This window comes from Tetranychus urticae, chromosome 1 (genome assembly GCF_039701765.1).
Source record: "Tetranychus urticae isolate SD_2017Ah chromosome 1, NJAU_TeUrti_SD_1.0, whole genome shotgun sequence".
Taxonomy (NCBI): domain Eukaryota; kingdom Metazoa; phylum Arthropoda; class Arachnida; order Trombidiformes; family Tetranychidae; genus Tetranychus; species Tetranychus urticae.
Window position 1 is genome coordinate 13161020 of NC_142958.1, and position 21809 is coordinate 13182828.

The 21809-nt window shown below is 33.3% G+C and overlaps 1 protein-coding gene across 5 annotated transcripts in view; it reads left to right on the top strand.

Annotated features, from left to right (window-relative positions):
* LOC107361387 (protein turtle-like) overlaps positions 1–21809 on the top strand; it is a 163946-nt gene that overhangs the window by 130068 nt on the left and 12069 nt on the right. For all 5 annotated transcript variants that reach the window (XR_016198219.1, XM_089266835.1, XM_015928210.3 and 2 more), the window contains 2 exons: positions 4647–4934; positions 13229–13528. Coding sequence is in view for 4 of the 5 variants with exons in the window: in XM_089266835.1 (XP_089122961.1) it covers positions 4647–4934; positions 13229–13528 (588 nt within the window). In the remaining variant the exon portion in view is untranslated. The remainder of the gene's footprint in view (positions 1–4646; positions 4935–13228; positions 13529–21809) is intronic.

Consider the following 21809-nt stretch of genomic DNA (forward strand, 5'->3'; position numbering starts at 1 on the left):
ACTTTAGATTAACTCCAGATCACTCCCAGTCGAACTGTAGTTCACTGGGAGTTACAACCAAAGTTGTATTGGGAGTTATTCCTGAGTTATTTTGGAGTTCGACTGGGAGTTTACTGGGAGTGCTGGAGTATGATTGGGAATTTGATCTGAAAATTGATTGGGAGTTTTACTGGGAGGGATCTGGAGTTAAATCTTAGGTTCGACTGGAAGTTTTTTCTGTGGAGTTTTTTTCTGGCATATAACAGAGCAAAAAATAATTCATAGAAATGAAGGCAAAGGAAGATTAAACTTTAGTGTTATCAAGTTGGTTTTATTTCAGCTTTGGTTGAATCTCGCCACTAAGCACCAACTTTGACTGAATGATGAACAATGGTGAACTTATGTTGATAATGAATGAGAAATGGACTCTTTTTCGCATTTCTGTTGTAAATAAAATTTACTCACCATTACTTCTTCACTGGTTTGGAACATTTTTGGCTTCTTTCTGACTCCAAGTGCTCAAAGTTAACAATCTTGTGATTCTTTCACAGTTCAACTCTATTACTTCATGATACAAATGTAATATGGACTGGACAGAGGAAGAAGAAGAAAGAGTCATTCATTTGAGATTCTATCATTTTCTAGCTTTTCATTTTATCGGTCATCAGTCATTCTTGAAGCAGAGTAAAAAGAGAAACAAAGCAAAAAGGATTCAACATTATGAATCAATATTAATCTCTCGTCTTTCACCTCACTTCAATCAACCATTCTAGTCTCAATTGAATGCAATTATATTCAACCTTTAATTGCATTTCATTTTTATTGTTGCCATTTTTCTTGTTCCAAAGACAAAACTGTAAACTCGAAAAGTTTCGTCAATCATTTAATTGAAGTCATTCTCGTTGATTTTGCAGGGAATGATAATGACTGTGTCAGTTGTTGCAAACATCCTGGTAAATCAAATGGATGAAATAAGTTTCCCATCGACTGCAAGAATAGAATGAAAGAGCAAAAAGCAGATTCGAGAACGGAAGCCAACTGAATTGAAAAGGAAAAGGAAAAACAAAACGAATGATGAAAAGGCAGAGAGAGAGAGAGAGAGTCAGTGAGACAAAAACAAAAGAAAAGGAAAAAAATTTTCATTCAATAAAAAGCAAAATTTTCTCTCGTCATTGGTTCATCGAAGTATTTTGTTCAAAATTGATTAACATTTTCGAGGTTACATGAGGTTGGATAAAGTGAACCTTTCCAATAGCAAATTGAAACTTTTTCATTTCGCATCTCTTCTTATTCTGAGCGCAACTCTGCTTCATCATTCACTCTGTTTACCCTTTGTTTCACCTTACTTTACCATGGATGAGTGAACCTAATGAAGACAACAGAAAAGTTCAAAGAAAAAGAAAATCAGACCATTTTTGGAATAATGTTTTGTCTCTTCTCGAGACTTTACTTTGACTCTTTTCAAGTTGCAACGAAAATGGGTTTTACAATTGAATCGAGAAAAGGGCAAAAGAGCGTGAAGAGTCGTACATTTATGTAGAGTCCAATAAGAAATTGACTTTTTGGAAAAATTCGAATTTCATTTTGTTCTAAAGAAAACATTGAATGCCATTTTTTTGATCAAACACTTCAAAGGTCAAGTTTTCAATATTTGACTTCGTTTCGTGTCTGACTTTGGAAAATTTCATCGAATTTTATTTTTTTTTTGTTTTCTTTTCTTGAACATTTTCTCGTAATCATTTTGCTTCAGATTCAGTCAACCTAAGATTCCTCCTTTTCTCCTCGTTACGGCATTATATTGACATATTATTTTACTTTATAATCATCAGAATCTAGGTGATACAAATAATCTTTTTTAATGGATTTTTTTGTTCATTCTTTCTCAAAACTGAAACTTGATTAATCTGTTAATCTTATAATAAAATCATTAGTTGTGAATGTTTCAGTGTATTGATAATGTTGTTGGAAACTTTGCTGCTTCAAATGTTTGACAAACTTTTTTCTTCTCTATTTATTATACTTGTTCATTTTTATAACAAGCTTATCATTGTTATAAATTAAATTGCTCTCATATGCAAGTGCTTAAAGGATTTAATAACAATAATTTCCATAAAAAACTGCATTAAAGTCTGTAATAATGTTTTTTTGTTCATAATTCATTTGCTTAGGCTGCTAAGCATTCTGAATGTGCATATCAGTGAAAATCGAGTTTCTCTTACATTCGATGAAACAAAAAGGTTTTCAAATGTACAATATTCAGCTTTCCCTTTGCTCGATAATGTATAATAAATATTATATCAATTAAAGAACAAAAAGTTTTGAATTCAAATTTTCATGGATTAAACTATTCGAAACTCTATTCCATCATTGTTGCGACATGCAAAACAAATGTTCTGTTCGCATTCGATGCTAAAGTTTTAAAACGTCTATTAGAACTTTTTCTTTCTAGGTAAAACTTGATTACTCGAAATTTCCTTTCGCTACTTCTCGATCTGTTTTAAGTTTTCCTCTCGGAAGTTTCTTTACTTGATCCACTTACGAACACTTTCTCAGTTTTCTTATTAATCAATTTCGTCTAATGTCAGATCAAAATTGCAAGATTAAATATTAATGCATCTTTGAATGACTTTGATGATCCAAGATGAATACCAAAATTGATCCCATCTTGTTGACATTGCCATAGAGTGTGAAGAGTAAACTCATAACTCAATAGCAAACTGCAGTCCAATCAAATACTGAATCATTGAAGTAGCGAAAAGTAAACAAACCAATATAAAATTTCAATTTTCATCTTTTCTGAATCTTTCTCACCTTCGATATGTCGAGTCAAAACTTTAGTCTACTAATGTTTACCATGAAAGGGGAAAAACAATAAGAACCAATAGAATGAGAATAAAAAATGAATAATGAACTTTGGATTCGAGATGAAAAAAGAAGAATAAGACAAATCGAAGTAAGCAACAAAAGATGAATCTGAATGATGAATAAATACATTTGAAAGTCTCATTGGACCCGATTGCGGTAAAAACATTTGCACATTTTACCTTTTCAGTTTCTTGCAACATTAAATCATTTGCATGATAAAATGTAAAAGCAAATACCATTGGGTTTGAAAATGAAAAATAATGTGCCAAAAACATGAGCAACTTTTCATTGTTGAACAGCTTCTTTTCGCCGAATTTCATTCTCTATCAATCTCATGGTCAATTGTGTTTATTGATGTTTATTTGTTTTACTTTTCGCATCACAAATCAATAGTTTCAAGTAGAATGAGGAAAAAAAGAGGAAAAATATGTACATTTGCAATTTCGAAGCTTAAAATTTATTCTATTTTCCAAGTTTCTCTCCTTGAGAATTTCATTTTGTTTTTTCTCTCTTGTTTCTGTGTTTCATTCAAATCATTTAACCTTACATTATTGTCTTTAGTGAGGAACGAAAGAGAAACAATTCTCCTCAGGAAATGTTTCTTTTTGTGAACAGATTATCTGAATGTTTCCCTCTTCTCCTTAAATGAAGACGAAATTTGAAAACTTGAATTTGCTTTATTATTCAAAACATTTTTGCACACATATCTATACATATTTCATTGTTACCAATTTGACAAATTGAATTTGCTCAATGCTTCAAATAATGCATGAAAAGTTGAACAGACTGGAGGTCGCAAGAAACAATCAGGTATTCAGTTTGCAAGTGAAAAACTCTTTTCTTCTGTCTTTTTCCATTTCTTTTATGTGCAAAGACAAAAGTCATAATGTTAACAATAAGTTTCATGCATTATTACAATCATTTTTTTTTCGCCTTCGTTTTCATTCTTCCTCAACAAATGAGATTTACAGATGCAAGTTTACTTTAGATTTTCGTTGCTTCTTCTTTTTCTTGGTTCTCACTTTTTTCTTCCTTCTCTCTGCCGTATCTACGATAATGTTGCATGGGTTTCAGAAGAGTTTATGTAATCTAATTATAAAATTATTCTGATTGTTTATATCATTATTATCACAATGGATTCAAAGATTGACTAGGAAACTGTTTTGACAATGAGTAATGAAAAAGCTAAGGATAAATGGTTTAATGAAGATAAATGAAACAACAAAATGCTTCTCAGACTCTTCTTGCTCTATGCTTAGGAGCCACTTCAATGGGACAAGAGTCGAGATGCAATGCTGTGCTATTGAGCCCATCAAATGAGTGTTTTTCAGTTCTGTTTAGCGAGATCAAATTGTTAGAGTTGGTTTTGACTTTGATGTCACTTGTCAATTGTTTATTTATGGAAATGAAAGTTTTCAAAAAAGAAACTTGGATTTTAATTTTTCGATCATTATTGAACTTGTAATGTGCAATTGTTTTAAGTCTTTGAAGTCATAACTTGACATTGCAAAAGTGCATTGAAAGAAACCATTTTCAGATCATTGAGGTTGCTCATTGAGTTAATTGATTTCATGATGAATCAAGCTGAGTAATTGACTTATAATTGTCATGAAACGCTCAATTCAATAAAGTTACATGTTTACAAGGTAATGATGAGTAAATTACTCTTCAATCGAATCATTAATTTGTCATCAAAAATTGAAACGTCATGAGAAAAGTTGAGCAATTGAAGTTGACTCAAGAAAATAATGCAAATTTTTTAATTGATTTTTTTGGTTCTTTTTTTGGTTTTCCTCCTAAAGTTGCGCCAATCTGCAAACCTGGACAAAAGATTATTTATGGAGTGGCTCATAACGAGATTGTTCAGATTACCTGTGAAGTTGAAGCCGAACCAAGCAATGTAAATTTTAAATGGTCTTTAAACTCTTCCAATGAAAATGCCGAGATTCGCTCATTCATAACCAATGGATCGATAAGCATTGCCACTTACCGTCCGAGAAATCGTTTTGCTTATGGTGCCTTGGCTTGTTGGGCAGTCAACGATATTGGAGTTCAACGAGATCCTTGCATATTCAACATTATTCCCACAGGTGAGTTCGAAATTTCTTCTAAAAGAGAGACAAAAAGTGTTCTTTTTTCATCATTTTTCTTCAAGAACTTTTGACTGACAGTTTGGATTGAAGATTGAAATTTAGAAATGAAAAATAGTCGTAAATTGAATTAACTTTGAGTAAAATTATTCATCAAATCAATTGTCACTGATGATGGTCAAGTTTCGTTATTCATTTCTCATCATTTAAATCATCTTTTCCTTGGAACCATGAAATTTCCAGTTTTATTGAAAGAGCAAAAAAAGAGTCGAGAAAAAAGATCGATGAATAATAGTCAATTTCAACTATTTTTTCCTTCATCCATTTCAATGATAAACAATGGATAACAGTTTTATGGGTGAAAAGTGGAAAATGAAATCTTTAACAATTCAATATGAATTCAATGATAACTGTCAATGAACTGATATAGCCATGAATTATTATCGTCTCATGATCGTTTCTACAATTTTTTCTCTTTTCTCTTAACACTTATCATGTAATGCAACAATTTATTTGCTAACTTGTCCAGATTATCGGGTCAATTTTGTTTCAATTATCTTCAATCCAATTATCCAGACTTTACTTTCTAATTGAACAACATTCAGTATTGTTTGCTTTTCATTCGTCGTTTCACCTTTTCTGTTGGAATTATGAGAAAAAGAAAAAAAAATTTTCCTTTTGCACAGTTTTTTCGTTCTAATTAAACACTTTTTTACCTTGTTATTAGTAAAGTCTTGGTCAATGTTTCATCATTTCTAGTCAACTGATCTTTACATTTATCCGAACATGCAAACTCTTGACCTTTGTTGAGAAGTAAAAGGATGAGGAAAATTTTATTTCTTCGATTGACCTTTTTTGAACATCGAAAGTTGGAACATTAATGACTTTTTTATTCAATTTGATTGTGTTCCATGGAATTTGATTTATTGAACTTTTCTCTCAGTTTTTTACTTTCTTTTGTTTGCTCAGATAACAAATTTCTAAGATTGATTGACTGAAAATTTGCTCGGCAGTAAATGATTTTTTATCATGTTCAGGTTGACGGAGAAAATAGTCGATGAAATATTACATGCTGTTGATGATGACATGATGATTGAGAAGAGTTTTCAATTAAAGGTAAAGCGGTTAGTTGAACAACAACAAGATGATGGAAATGTTGAGGGAAACGAAAAGAGAGAAATGTCGGTCAATTATTTACTTCCATTAGTGGTGACACCTTGATGAATAATGTTTCAATAATTGCAAAGATACTTTTTGAATAGATTGACATGGAATTATGTTTGACTGGTTTGGTGTGCCGATTGAAAAGAGCAAAGAGTAAAATGAAAAAGATGAATCAAGATAATGCTAATGAAGAGAGAAGGAAGTTGAGACTAAAGAAAATGTTGATCATTCGATTGCAATTAATCTATTTAGTTGTTACTTTCCATTGATTAGCTGGGTGAGAGATGATCAGTCATAATTTTCTGTGTGTTGCCCTTTGAGTTTCTCCATACAAAAGCAGCATTGCATGTCCATCAAGAGAATGGAAACTCAAAGAATAAATGATGAATAAAGCAACGAAATTTCGAACGTCTTCTTTGGTTAGTAGCTTCGTTGGATACAACTTGGAAAATCCCGTTTTCCGAACTTCCTCGAATTGTGCTCTACAAAGAATTTTAAATGTTCTTATAAGGTTCTTCATCCGAGTTCTTCATTCTTCATCATAGAGTAAATTCAATCCTTTGTAGTCATATTTTGCAATTTTTATTAAATGAAAGCAAAGTTTTTTCTGTTAATTTTTTACGCTCAAATTGTAGTATTTGAGCGAAAAAATACATTCCGAAATCGATATTAATAAATGCTAGAAGATGAACTTATTCATCACAAGGATTAAAATGTTCTCTATTATTTGCATTATGCTAATCAGATTAGTTTAGCGTATTAATCATCTTGGGACGTGAAAGACATACGAAACTTACACAAGTTGACAAAACAAGAAGAGGGAAAAAAATTCGAACCATTGCATTCGATTTCATTGAGAGAGCATCGAATTACGTCAATTTTGACTCTTCAAGTTGTGTTTTAATGAACACAGCCAATGAAGATATCAAAACACTGCAAGCAAACTCGACTAAATGAAAGTCAATCGGAATTTGTACAGAAGAAGAAAACTTCACGTCTCATGAATCAAAAGATTGAGAGTGTAAGCAGAATATTGAGAAATGGGAAAACTCGGAACTTGGATTGAAAAAATTCGTCAAAGATGAATCAAAATAAATTTTTTCATTTCGTTTGACCAACTTGCTCATTTAATTTACTTTGAAAAATAAACAAAATTTGATGAGTTTCCATCGAAAAAGTGCTGAAACTTCATTTTTCGTAAAAAGACAAAAAGTAAAAAATGAAAGTCAACATTGGAAACCAACATTTCCCTATTTACTTCGAAAAGCGACTTTTATTCTTTACTCTTATTCGTCATGCCAGTGTTAACAGCAAAATTATCATTTGATGATGATCATCATTTTCAACTCGATTGAACTCTATTCTTTCCTCTTCATCATTTAATCATTTTGTCACCAAATCCATTCATTTTGCTGTGAAAATTAAAAAACTGTGAAAAGTTTGAGTCCAAAGCAGCGAACAAAGGCAACGAAGAAAAGCGTAAAAATATTGTTGACCTTTTCTCTAGTGGCTTGAGTAATGGTCCACTCTTTTTCACTTGATCATCATTCTGTTCACCATAAGCATCATCATATCATCATTATCAAATAATAACATTTCTCTTTTCCTTTTTAATCAAACATTTCGTCTGGTAAACTCCTTTTACCATCAATTTTTAAATCTCAAGATTCACTTGTCGAGACTTGAATTTTTGCCCGAACTCGATTCAAGTATAATCATTTCACTCTTGTTTTTCCGTTCTTGTTCATTGCAACTGGCGATAGTCTTTAAACTTTACAATCATTTAGCATCATCAACCATATAACTTGAAAAAAAGAGTTGAATCTTTTTCTTTCCTCAATCGTATAATAGAATCATTTCGTTCTTTTTATATTCATTTTGGCCCTTCTTTTGCTCGTTTTGTTTGTTGACGAGTGAGAAGCAGAAAAGTAATATCATTGAAGAGAAACTGTTGAGAATAGCACTCGGCATTGAGATCTCGTATTGAGATCTCAGGTTCTCATATTGAGATCTCAGGTTCTCATATTGAGATCTCAGAGCTTCACATTGAGATCTCAATTGAGCCCTCAGGAAACGTCCTCGTTGAGTCTGAGGAATCACTCATGAGTCCTCGTTGTGGTTGACTTGAAATTAGTATTTAAAGAATAATTTTTGTATTTCACACACACTTTTTCTAAACCTTCTTACAATAAATACGTTTAAGCGTTAAGCTCAGATTTGAGTCATCCTTTCATCTTATTCTAGTTTACCAACAGGTTATGGGCCCAGCTCGCTTGTAATAAATTGTGATACTAGTGTTTCGAATTACTGTCTATATATTTCTGTGATTTTGAGATAATTGTGAAATTTATAAATACACAATGGAGAACGATCATAGTAGCAATCTACGTGTAGCAACTTTAACTAAATCATCCTTCCAGCGATGGAAGTATGAGATCTCAGCAGTGCTAGAATCGAAGGATCTCATGGACATGGTCACAGGTGCTGAAAAGAAGACAGTGGAGAATGAAAAAGAATGGAAAAAGAAGGATGCCAAGACTCGCTCTTTGCTTTCAGTAACTCTGGATGGGGAGCATCACGCTTTGATACTGTCATGTACATCTGCTGCTGAAGTTTGGAAGACTCTTCTTAATTATTGTGAACAGGCCTCGGTAACTAATAAATACCTTTGTGCTCAAGCGTTCCACGATCTAAAGTTTGATGCTGGTAAAACGGTCAGCTTGTATTTGAGTGAGATCTCAGTCATCATAAAGCAGATGAGGGACCTTGGACAGGAGCCTTCACAGGAAACCATTATGGCTAAGATAGTTAATGATCTTCCTAGCAGTTATGACGGGTTCAGGAGAAATTGGAGGTTAGCAACAATTGGAGGTCTCAAACTGAGACTCGAGGATTTACAGTCTCAGCTCATTGCTGCAGAAAAAGAATTGTGCGATCCCGCAATGAGATCTCATGGTGAGGCTCTAATGGTTCAACACGACAAAAGAGGTAAAAAGTTCAAAAAGAGAGTATTCAAATGCTACTCTTGTGGAGAGACTGGTCACTTCAAAAGAGATTGCCCGAAGAGAAAGAACCACAATGAAAGACAATATGGACTGATGGTGCAACAGTTGTCAACTTGCGAAAAATCAGGATGGATATTAGATTCAGGGGCATCCTGTCACTTGGTTCGTGATAGGTCTTTATTCGATAATTATACTAAACTGGAAAGGGCTGAAAGCTACGAGATAGGTGATGGTAATTCACTACAAGCTATTGGTTTTGGAGATGTCAGAGTTGAGACATTCGATGGAAAGTGTTGGAATAAAAACATTTTATTGAATGTACGACATGTTCCAAAGTTATCAGTGCCACATTTGATCTCCATGGGCGCACTAACATCGAAAGGGTTTGTCGTTGTCGCTACGGAAGACGGTGTTACAGTGAGATCTCAATCTGGTAAAATTGTGTTGGTTGGATCACGTAGTTATCAAAGTAATATGTTTAAAGTTGGTGTGAGATCTCAGACTGAGATCTCAAAAGCTTACATAGTGTCTAAAAGCGATGGATCATTGATGGAATGGCATCAAAAACTAGGACATATTGGTGTTGATAAAGTAATAAAAATGGCCAGGCTCGGTATGATACCGTGTGTGAAAAATCTTCACGAACAGAGAGCTAAATTCTTCTGCAAAGGTTGCACCTTGGGAAAGCAAACAAAGCTATCGTTTGAATCATCGAGGATCAAAGCTGAGATACCTGGTACTTACATTCATTCAGATGTAATGGGTCCAATGGAAATACCATCAATCTCAGGAGCTAGATTTGCTGCTGTCTTTAAATGTGAATTTAGCTCATATAGAAAAGTTTTCTTCATGAAACATAAAAGTGAGATCCAAAGTATCCTACCCATTGTTATTAGTCAAGTGGAAACAGAAACTGGAAATCGCCTAAAGACACTGAGGACAGATAATGGCACTGAGTACAAGAATAGTGTTGTATCAGCATTACTATCCAAGCATCGGATCAAGCACGAATTCACAGCTCCGTACGTTCATGAGCAGAATGGGAAAGTAGAAAGAGATAATCGCTCTTTAGCTGATCTCGCAAGATCTATGCTGTTTTCTAAGAGTTTGCCACGAAAGCTTTGGGCTGAGGCAATGAATACCGCGGCATACTGCATGAATCGAGTTCCCAAGAACGATTCTCAAAGTGTAACTCCATACGAATTATGGTTTGGACAGAAGCCTGATCTAACTCATCTGAAACCTTTTGGAACAACAGCCTTTAGTCTGATTCCGGCTGAGAGGCGAAGGAAATGGGACCCGAAAAGTAAACAGGGTATTCTCGTTGGATTTACAGACACGGCAAAGAACTATCGAATTTATTCCGAGAAGTCAAATCGGGTCGAAATAGTTAAACATGTTAGATTTGTTGATGAAATATGTGAGATCTCAAATGGAGATCGCGATATCTCAAATGGAGGTCTCAGTATCTCAAATGGAGATCTCAGTATCTCAAATGGAGATCTCAGTATCTCAAATGGAGATCTCAGTGAGCAAAATCAACCTTTGGCTAGGCAATGTTCTATTAACTTGGAATCTGACGAAGAAACAACCTCTCAAGCTGACACGAACGTGACAAGAAGCCAAGAAATTGCTGAAAATAGTCCAAGTGAAACAGATTGTTCGACTCAAGTAGCAGACGGAGATCTCGAATCGGAATCTCAAATTGAGACTGGCTACAACTTACGAGAGTTACCTCCCCGTAACTATGTTTACTTAGCTCATGAGCCTGAGACACTCGATGAAGCGATCAGCTGCAAAGACCAACAATTATGGAGACAAGCTATGGAAGAGGAAATATCATCTCTGAAAACTAATCATACTTGGAAGTTGGTTGATCTTCCACAAGGACGAACTGCTATCAAGTGTAAATGGGTTTATAAAATCAAAGAAAATCCTGATGGGTCAGTGAATAGATATAAAGCTCGTTTGGTTGCCAAAGGATTTTCACAAAGATTTGGCCAAGACTACAATCATACGTTTGCTCCTGTGGTTCGGTATGAGTCTATCAGAGCAGTACTGGCCGTTGCACGTTTTCACAATATGACAATTACTCAGTTTGATGTGAAGACGGCCTTCTTACATGGTGATCTCAAAGAAGAGCTCTACATGGAACAGCCACCAGGATTTGTTGAAACAGAAGGGAAGGTGTGCAAACTTCTGAAAGGTCTTTATGGCTTGAAACAAGCTCCAAGACAATGGAACTTGAAATTCACGTCCTTTTTACAAAAGTTTGGACTCAAGAAGTTGGAAGCTGATCCTGGTATTTTCGTTTCGAATTCTAATGGAAATCTGTCGATTCTCACGCTCTATGTTGACGATGGCCTACTGTGCAGTACTAACCAAGGGTATACGAAGCAAGTTTTGGACTATCTGAGATCTCATTTTGAGATGACCGTAGATGACGCCAAATACTTCCTTGGAATGGAGATACTCAATGATAATTCGTCTAGAGATCTCATTCTGAGCTCTCGTCGCTATATACAGCGATTGTTGGAGCGGTTCGGAATGGAAAATTGCAAACCGATAGGAACACCAAGCGATTGTAATCAAAATTTGGAAGTTAACGACTCTGATGAAAAGATTGAAGTTCCCTATCAAGAAGCAGTGGGAGCATTGATGTACTTGGCTTGTACTACTAGACCTGACATCATGTACATAGTCTCAAAGTGCTCACAGTTCTGCAGTAACTTTTCGAGCTCTCATTGGAAAGCAGTCAAGAGAATTTTTAGATACCTAAAGGGAACAAGCGACTATGGTATTTCATTTGGTGGGGCAACTGGATTGGAAATCTCGGCATACTGTGACTCTGATTATGCTACTGATCCTATGACTCGTAGATCAATTAGTGGATATGTGGTGTTACTCAATGGTGGACCTGTAGCTTGGGCTTCCAGATCACAACGAGTTGTTGCTCAGAGTACGACCGAAGCCGAATACATGGCTCTGGCTGAATGCACCAAAGAAGTCGTTTGGTTTAGACAGTTGTTATTCGAAATGAGATCTCAACAGAAGAAACCAACAGTCATACATTGTGACAATCAAGGAGCAATTAAACTTGTGGATAATCCAATACTACATAAAAGAACAAAGCACATAGATGTGCGATTTCATTTTATCAGGGATACAAAGGAAAATGGAGAGATTGATGTTCAATATGTACCATCAGAGGAACAAGCAGCGGACTTTCTAACTAAGCCATTGAGCCGTGAAGCATTCGAGAAATGTAGATCTAAAATCGGCATGGAATGCCTCGTGAGTGGGAGTGTTGAGAATAGCACTCGGCATTGAGATCTCGTATTGAGATCTCAGGTTCTCATATTGAGATCTCAGGTTCTCATATTGAGATCTCAGAGCTTCACATTGAGATCCCAGAGCTTCACATTGAGATCTCAATTGAGCCCTCAGGAAACGTCCTCGTTGAGTCTGAGGAATCACTCATGAGTCCTCGTTGTGGTTGACTTGAAATTAGTATTTAAAGAATAATTTTTGTATTTCACACACACTTTTTCTAAACCTTCTTACAATAAATACGTTTAAGCGTTAAGCTCAGATTTGAGTCATCCTTTCATCTTATTCTAGTTTACCAACAGAAACAACTTGAATTGATAGTTTATCATTTCAAATATTATAATAAATCTTTACTCAAGATAATACTTGAGCTTATTCAATCTCAGTTTTTCCACTTTCTCAATGCTCTTTATTGCCGATCAACTTAAATGGTCTCAATAGATTGATGAATGGATGAGAGTGACTTTGAAAGATGATCAAAGTTTTTTACTTTTTTTCTCCTCTTTTTTGTTCTCCTTTTTTTCTAGCATTTCAAATAGATTGTAATTGAATAGGAAGACAAAAAAGAGAAAAATTGTGATCTTTTCCATCATCATCAGATATCCGTTTCAATCATTGAAAAGTACTTTATGGACATTATTTGAAGAAAAAACTTTTACTTTTGTCTTTAAATTTCATTGAATGCAAAAATCCAGAGTCAAACTGGAATGAATGATTGAAAATTTGGGTTCAAGTTTTTTCTGTTTATTGAGAAAATAAATTTCTAACTGTTCTGTCATCTTTTCCTTGTTGCAGGTCCACCTGAAGCCGTTAGAAAATGTCAGATAACAAATCAATCTACAACCTCGTTGAATGTCGAATGTATTCCTGGTGATAATGGTGGCCTTAAACAAGAATTTACTGTAGAAGTTTACAATTCTTTGCGACAAAGTTTACATTCAAATTATACCTCATTAACCAAACCTGCCTTTCACATACCAAACCTGTTGTCGGGAACGCCATTCACTCTAGTCTTGTACTCATCCAATGCCAAGGGTAGAAGTCATTCCGTATCAATACCAGGCTCTACTCTGGGTGAACCAGAAAAGCACACAGGTAAGAAAAGAAACTATTTTTGTCACTTTTTCCTTCTTCCCATCATTTCCATCTTTGAGGATGAAAATTCTCGAGTTTCAGGTTCTTCAAACTCTCAGTTTTGACCAATTCTTGATAAAGAGTCAAGATTCGCTTCCATGAAATTTCTTAATATCTTACGATTTTTAGTTTGAAATTGTAATTGAAAATCGCTAAGATTCAAGCGAACATTTTCTCGGCACCTTTGAGAAACTTAATGTATCATGAGCACAGTTTAACCTTCATTTTTTACAATTCAATCTTTACCATTTATCTTTCTCACTTCACTATACGCCCAGCATTCAGGTCATCTTTAACTTTCAACTTGACACATTGTATTCAATCTCATTTTTCTCATTCCCAGAACTTATACTTATTCTCCCTGTTCATTGAAAGTTGCACATTTACTTTTTGATCAAATCAACATTTGTTAAACTTGTTTCTCTCTTCAAACCAATTCATCATTCTTCATCTTTCTAATGATAAAACCAGCAAGACCAAGACATTAATCAAAAGCCACCGTCAATTCACATTCTCAACAGATTTATCAATCTTTTATCATCATTAAATTCATTCCCAATTCTTTACCTTTTTTCTTATCCAAAATTACTATTCAACATTTTTCATGGACCACAATTTGTCCCTCTAACTGTGATTACATTACTTGATCTTAATATTTCAATAGTAAAGTTAATAAAAAGGAAAAAAGTTTTACCCTCAATAGATTCATTATTGTTACCATTAGTACTGTTATTGAATCATATTATATTGACTATCGGCCAATTTATCCAGTAAATAGCATTCTATAGATTATCTTTATTGGAAAGGAAAAGACCAAAAGTTCAAGTTAATGGCAACGAATGTTCAACCTTAAGTAATGATAAAAGTAAAAAGACTTAAGGTCAATCATGAAACAAAAATTTACTTTCAAAGTCCATTTTCATTTTCCATTGTCAGTAAATTTCATTAGAAATATTTCACGACAACTTGAAGACTTTTAAAAAATTATTGAATTCGAAACATTTTAACCTTTTCCAAGTTCCATGCAAGACTTTAGTCGATGAATAAATCAGGTAAAATTATGCATTTTTCTTCTTCACCTTTAAGTGTTAGGTAATTTCCTAGGCAACTCTTGAATCTATTGAACATTGTAAATCAATTTCGTTTCCAAAGTGCAAGTCGAGAAAAGATAAACAAAAGTTGCCATTAAAACTCAATTACAGATATAATATTACATGAGAGTAAATAAGTTTCAAAATTAAACATTTAAAATGAAAGTTTCAAGTTGAATTGTTCAATATCGAGTGAAACTCGAGAAAAAGAAGCAAAAAAGTGCAACCTTTCTACTTGTTAAATGATTGCCAAAGAAACGAAATTTAATTGCAACAAATTGAAATTAAATTGTATCAAAGACTTTATTTTTTCGTCTGTTCCAACAGTTGATTCAAGTCGAGTCGAGAAAGTGAATTTCAATTTAACTAGCTCAATGAACTCAATCTCGACCTGAATTGATGATGAAAATGATCACCTTTTCCATTCAATTTCTTTCATGTTCTCTTATCCAACCAAAATGAACAATGAAGAGAAGAAAATTTCTTTCCTTCTCCTTGCCTGAGCATTTCATTTTTTTACCTGTCAATTTGCTTCTCACCTAAAGTCAACATTTGAATACAAAAAAGTTATGTGCCGAGAAAGGATGGAAAAGGATTGAAGTGATGATTGAAAGGTGAGGCAAGGTTGGCAACTTTTTCTTTGAAAGATAAAAGTTTTTCTTCTTCCTTCATCAAACATGAGCATCTTTCAGATAATCTGTTGAATGCTTGAAAGAGGTAAAAAATGACAAGTTCAAGTTGAATGAGCAAAAGTAAAAGATGAAAATAAACTGTTTGCAACAAGAAAAAAGTCAAAGTTTAAAAGGCATAAACAAAAATGTAAATCTCTCAAAGAACTTTTTCTTTTTACCTTTTCCACTCTCATGAATAATCTTGACAAAAGTGGTGAAAATAAACGACAAGCTGTGAGCCAGAAATCGACAGATAAACAGTGTAATTACAGTTTCAGGTAAATGTCTAATCACAAGAATTGAACATGAATTGAACCAGTTTATTGCTTCAATTGTTTGCTTTCCGTCACTTGAATGAGCTTCCAATGTGTCAGTTGATAATCAATGAGGTTCAATCAAATGTCCAATTGTTTATTTAGAACTTCAATTCTACATGATTTTGTTACCCTTCAGAATCTTGTTCATTAAAATATAAACAGAACTTTTCTCGTCGAATTTTTTTTTCGAAATTTCCATCATATAAGTTGATAATGAGAACTCGAAAAATCGAATTAATTTTGAAACTAATTTTCCTTCTTTGCAAATCATGTGCGATAAGCTGAACATCTTTTTATGAAAAAGAATTGAACTTTTCTCCAAATCAGATTATTTTTCTTCCTTGTGTTTACATTGAAGCATAAAGGGTTCGAACTTAATCAATAATTTTAAAACGAAAATTCAATATTCTGTTCAAGATAATTGATAAATTTGGAGTTTGGGTTTAAGTGCAAAAATCATGCACCAAACATGAGATTTAATCCAACTTTAGATAAAGCAAATTGAGTTTGGAAAATTTCAATGAAATTAACTTTTCGTTGATTCAGTTCCATTTGATGATATTCAACCTTCAGAATTCAGTTCAACTATTCATGTTACACTTTACTTGTCAGATTAATCATGGCCACTTGATGACCAAAACTCTTGTGTTTATCAGCACTTGTTATTGCGAACAAACGATTGCAATGATTTTCCATTGAAAGTTATACCATTTCAGTTTCCATTGAATACTCATGAAACTGAAACATTTCAATTCTATTCTCTCAGGTTTTACCTGATTAAATGGAAAAACAATTTTCTTTTATTTCACTGAACATGTTGAAAAGAATTAAATTGATAATCATCTTGAGGCTCAAAATTTTCCTCTTCTTTTGTTCACTTGAGGTTCTTTCCCTGAAACTGATGAAATCACCTTTCTTATTATACCTTTTTATCACTCCATTTTCATGATAATGCTCATTATCGTTGTATTCAGTTTGATTGAGATAAAACTCTAAACCTTAAAAAATATCGAGTTCGTTGCAGGGTAAATGGTGTTTATTGTTGAACAGAAAACAAGTGTTTCAAGTATTGATTAGCTTTGATGGATCAACACTAAATGAGACTCTTAACTCTTTCATTAGTTGTTCAATTTCTTCATTGAACCAGACACTGACAAGTTCAAGTGAATAGTCAATGTTATTGTTTCAACTGAGTTTCAATTTGTTGAGTTGAATGTTGAAAAACAAAGAGCGAAATTGCATTGAAATTATTTTCTTTTCAAATGATTGAAGGAGAAAAAACAAAGAAATTGTTTTCTCAATAATTTTCTTTTCTATTCTTTGGTCAATTTTCATTCAATTGAATAAAAGTCTTTTGGTCAAAGAGTAAACTTTAACAAGGATAAAGCAATAAAGGTCAAGAAAAGAAAACCGGAAACCAGAAAATGGGAAAAGAGAAAAAATCCGGAAATATTCAAACTACATTTTGCTTTGGAGCTTCTATTGTGTTACAAGTTTGTCCTTTTGTTTCTCATTCGTCATCAAAAGATGAAATGATTCGTTTCAATATCATTTTAACCTTGACCAATTGATACCAAATTGAGGTTCAATTGTTTCAATCGTCAACTTCCGTCAACAGGGTTCATTGTACGTGAAATACGCTTAGCGTTTTTCATTCGGATTTTGATACACTAAAAATTTTTAAGCTTATTATCTTTATGGTCGAAGTATTTTGACTGAAATTCATTGGGCGCAAAGGTCCCAGCTCAAGAGTATCAATGTAATTTCGTAATGGCAGGTCTTGTTTGTAATCTGAAAGTGTCTTGTATTTAGTCAGAAAATAGTTCATTTTCTTGCTTCTTTCTGACGACAAAACAAACCGATTGAAATATTGGTTAAGAAAAGTCATCAACATTCCCAATGATCACAACCAAACTCATACCAATAAGATCCTTAGATTCGCTTCCCAGTCTGACCCATTTTCCCTTGAAACATCTTTACTCCTTACAAGTCACGTTCCTGTAAGTAAAGTAAATCTTGATGATAATTTGTCTTGGATATCTATCTATCTATATATTGTTCAATCCTTTCTCCTTTTTTCCCATCATCATTCTCATCCGTTGTCTTTAACATCACAAGAATTTTTCTTTTCTTTTTTTTGACAACTTCGACAGGAACAATGTTATAAACAAGAACCATTTTCATGTACTTTTTGCCTCAACAAAAACAAAAACATCATCAAGTCAATGGTTGTTGACATTCAGACTTTCCCTTTTCTCCCCAGTAATGCTATTACTCGAGACAATAATACCGTTAAACTCAATTGAATAAGACAAAATGAGAAGGCTAAAGCCACCGAAATGATTATCATCATGGTAACCAAAGAAAACTGTCCCTTCCTCTTTAAGATGATAATAATACATTGTATCACAAAACAGAACAATTGTTTCGAAAAGAAGAAGCAAATAATAATATTTTTCATCCAATCGCTTCTTCTTCAATTTAGACTTTTTTCGATTCTCTCGTTTTCTGATGAAATTAAATTGTCAAAGTTCACTATGAGACAATGAAGATTATTTTCAAGATTGAAAATTGAAGAGGCATAGCTTCAGAATACACAAAAGAAGCAATGCTAAAATTGGTGAAATAATTTTTTGGCGTCTTTAAATTAGATGCAAGTTGATTCATTAATAGATCAATCATCTTGAATCATAAATGAACCACACAATATTGAAATACGAATTTTCGATTTTCTCGAAAACTGATATTTCAAAGCTTGAGCTCAACCAGTCTGGATGTTCATTTTATTTCTTCGAAAAATTTCAAACAAAAAACTAAATCTGAAATTCTTTGATTTTCATTTCCAAGCATTGCAGATGATCCAATCTTATGCATTTTTCACAGTCTAAAAGCCATCATTAAACTACCTCCAAAATAGTCAGAACTTTTTCATAATTCGGATTACCTAGAAATTGGCGTTTAGGCACGCTAGGAGAAAAAAGCGGAATCCGTATTCTTTACTATTTACTTTTGTGGAAAAAATTTTTGATTTAAAGGTTATCATTTTATTGTTACATAAGAAGTTTATCTTTCGAGTAAAGATTCGATTAAAATATATTTTTCATGATTATCACCTGTAAACATACAAGTTTGGTCAAATTTGGTTTTGGTAGGTAGTAACTTAGAAGCGCGAAGTCAGAGCGCGGGTCAAATGAATGCAAAAGTTTCAAAGTTCGAAGCTTTTATTTTTTGTTAAAAAAATTACAATTTTCGTCTTTCCGAGCAATGCTCAACTGAAAATCCTCGAACTCTCTCTTTTCCTCTTTATCAAAAGAATGAACAAATTTTTGGAAAGAGGGAAGGCTAATTGAAAAATTTGAGAATTCGTCTTCTAAATCACTTACTTTTTCTTCAATTCGAGCTATTCAGCAAACGATAAATCCTCAGTTTCGTTCGTTATGCAAGATGGCGAGGATGATAGAGGTGGCGGTGGATCAAGTATTGTTGAATATGCTTATAATGGCTGATAAGTAGAATTTTGTGGTGATGCAGCAAAAGTTATGGTGCCAGCATGGACATTAATGAACAATTTCACTGTGCATTGCACCATTGCTGTAGCAGCCGTGACAGCTGATAAAACAATCTCATGAGTAAAATGAATAATAATTCAAAACTTGAAAAAACAAAAAATAATTATATCATTATAGTTAAAAATCAAATTTAAATTAGAAAAAATTGAAAAATAAATAAAACAAACTGACAACTTGGACAAACTTTAATGAAATGGATTTTTTACCGATGTAACTCATTCCACCTCCCACTATAGTAGTAGAGAAATGTGAGTTATGGGACAAACTTGATTTATGGGGCAGGGACACTAGGTGATTTCTGGGACAGGTTAAGTTATTGGATTTCTGGGACAGGGATGGGCATAGAGTTACACAGTAAACAAATTAAACAAACAAATATAACAAAAAATGGAATTTATTCATAGAATGAATTGAAATGAAATGGAATGATTACAATGACCTGGATGAGGCCGGGAATTCCTGCCGTGGAATTCCACCGGCCTTGTTCAGTTCGACATCGACATCTGGTCCTCCTGTTGGCGGACCATCTTGATTAACTCTTCAACATCACTTATAAGGCTTTCAGCCTCAGCTTTAAACTTTGAGTAAATCTGGCCTAACTTTTCGACCCTTTTTCACACCTATGCGTTACAGAGGCCAACTTTAGGATCTTCTACACCTGTGTTACATTAGCCGACTTGATATTAATATTATTTTGCTAACTTCGGAAAGAGGTCTGTTTTTAGTACCAATTAAATAAAAAGCAGTTTAAACATTCATTTTGAAATTTTCGTAAGAAAATTTTCAATAAATCGATTGTGTTTATGATTGGAAAGATAAATAAAGCTGTATAGTTGACCTTTTGACCGATTAGATAAAAATATATCAGCTTTAAATAAAGCTAAACAACACTTAGTGTTAAAGCTTAATCGAGGCTCGTATCAAACTTATCTAAATTGGTAGTCTTGAAAAAACTGATTTAATGTCTTTCTCATTTTAAACACGCGAAAAAATAAACATAGCGCTTAAAGTGCATACTACGCACTCAAAAGCTAATATGCTAATATGGCAGGAAATACGATAATCATTGAACTTTTGTGTGGGAGTTGTCAATGTTTAATCAAATACAAGAAATTTTCAATCTCATCAGCCTCTTATGTTAGACTAAAATAACTCAATAACTTGAAATAAATAATCTAAACTCAAACAATGTATTTTAATAATGCATAACAATACATTTCAATGCATTTGCAAGGGATTGACAATAAATGTAAGCAGAAGAGTCAATAATGTAAACAATAGTTTGTTGTGATTCAAGTTGAATAATAAGCGATAAATATTGCTTATTATTACACATTATCATGCTAATCATTGATTAAATATTATTATGGAGAAAAGTATTGTAATATTTTGACCAGATAATAGAAGATAAAGAGATAAAGTTGTTGATGATGATAATGATGATGTAAGGAAAAGAAGAAGCAGAGGCAATGAGGAGGAGGAGGATGATGATGATGATAACGAGGATAATGATGAAATAAAATGTGTGATAAGGTGATATTGAAAGGAAGTGGCAATATTGAATGGCAAAGTTATCAGTTGGACGAAATAAAAGCAAAGACTAGAGCAAGTAATATGATAATGGAAGACAAAAGGAATTCTGAAAGGGAATGAGGAAAAAGGGTAAGAAGAATGATAAAGAATATTGAAAATAATGGAGAGAAAAGGTTGCCTTTGATAGGTAAATGGTGTTTCATATTATTAGTTTCATCAGGATGCAAGTGAGTTCTCCAATGTATTAGTTTGTATTAAAATAAGAATCGAGATGGAATCTAAATGAGAACAAGAATATTTCAAGGTGATCATGAAAGATGACAGTAAGGAGTCAAAGTGTATAAGTTGCTGGTGACGATGAAAATGTACCAGAAATGGGAAGAAAAAGGAAACTCTATTCAATGATAAGTTTCCTTTTTCCTTTCCTTATCATTCAGCTTTATCATTCCCAGTTTTCATTCAAGTTACTTGTTTATTACTTCCTTATTGGATGTCCTTTTGTTGGCAATCATCTTTGCGCTCGGTAAAGATTCAGATGAAAGGATAAACATGATGATAAAGGCAAATTTTTCCTTCTCTTTCTTTTTTCTTCATTCGCCATATTTTGTCGTCGCTTTTTCTCCTTCTTTTGCTCAGCTTCATTTGTCCATTGATGATAATCATGATCATGGTGACCATCTTTTATCTTCTACATTAACTTGATTGAATTTGTTGGCCTTGTTCTACTTATCATCATCACTGATCTTTCATTGAAATATTTTTGTTTTGGCTTTTTTTACTTCTGCTGTTGCTTCGTTTTCAATTGAATGGATTTGTTGGAAAACGATTGGTCATTTAATGATTCATTGAGCGTGTTCAATGAACACAGGAAAATGTTATCATTATTTAGTCGACTAAATCAGACTTGATTTGACAATGGAATAAATAGAATTAATATTTGATCAAAACATTTTTCTTCCCTTTTATCATTCTCTCTCTCTCTGTACTGCAGTTGGAATTGATCGGTCATGAGAAAAGGTTTGGTTCCTCAGGAAAATGTTGCAACAAAATCATTAAGTGCT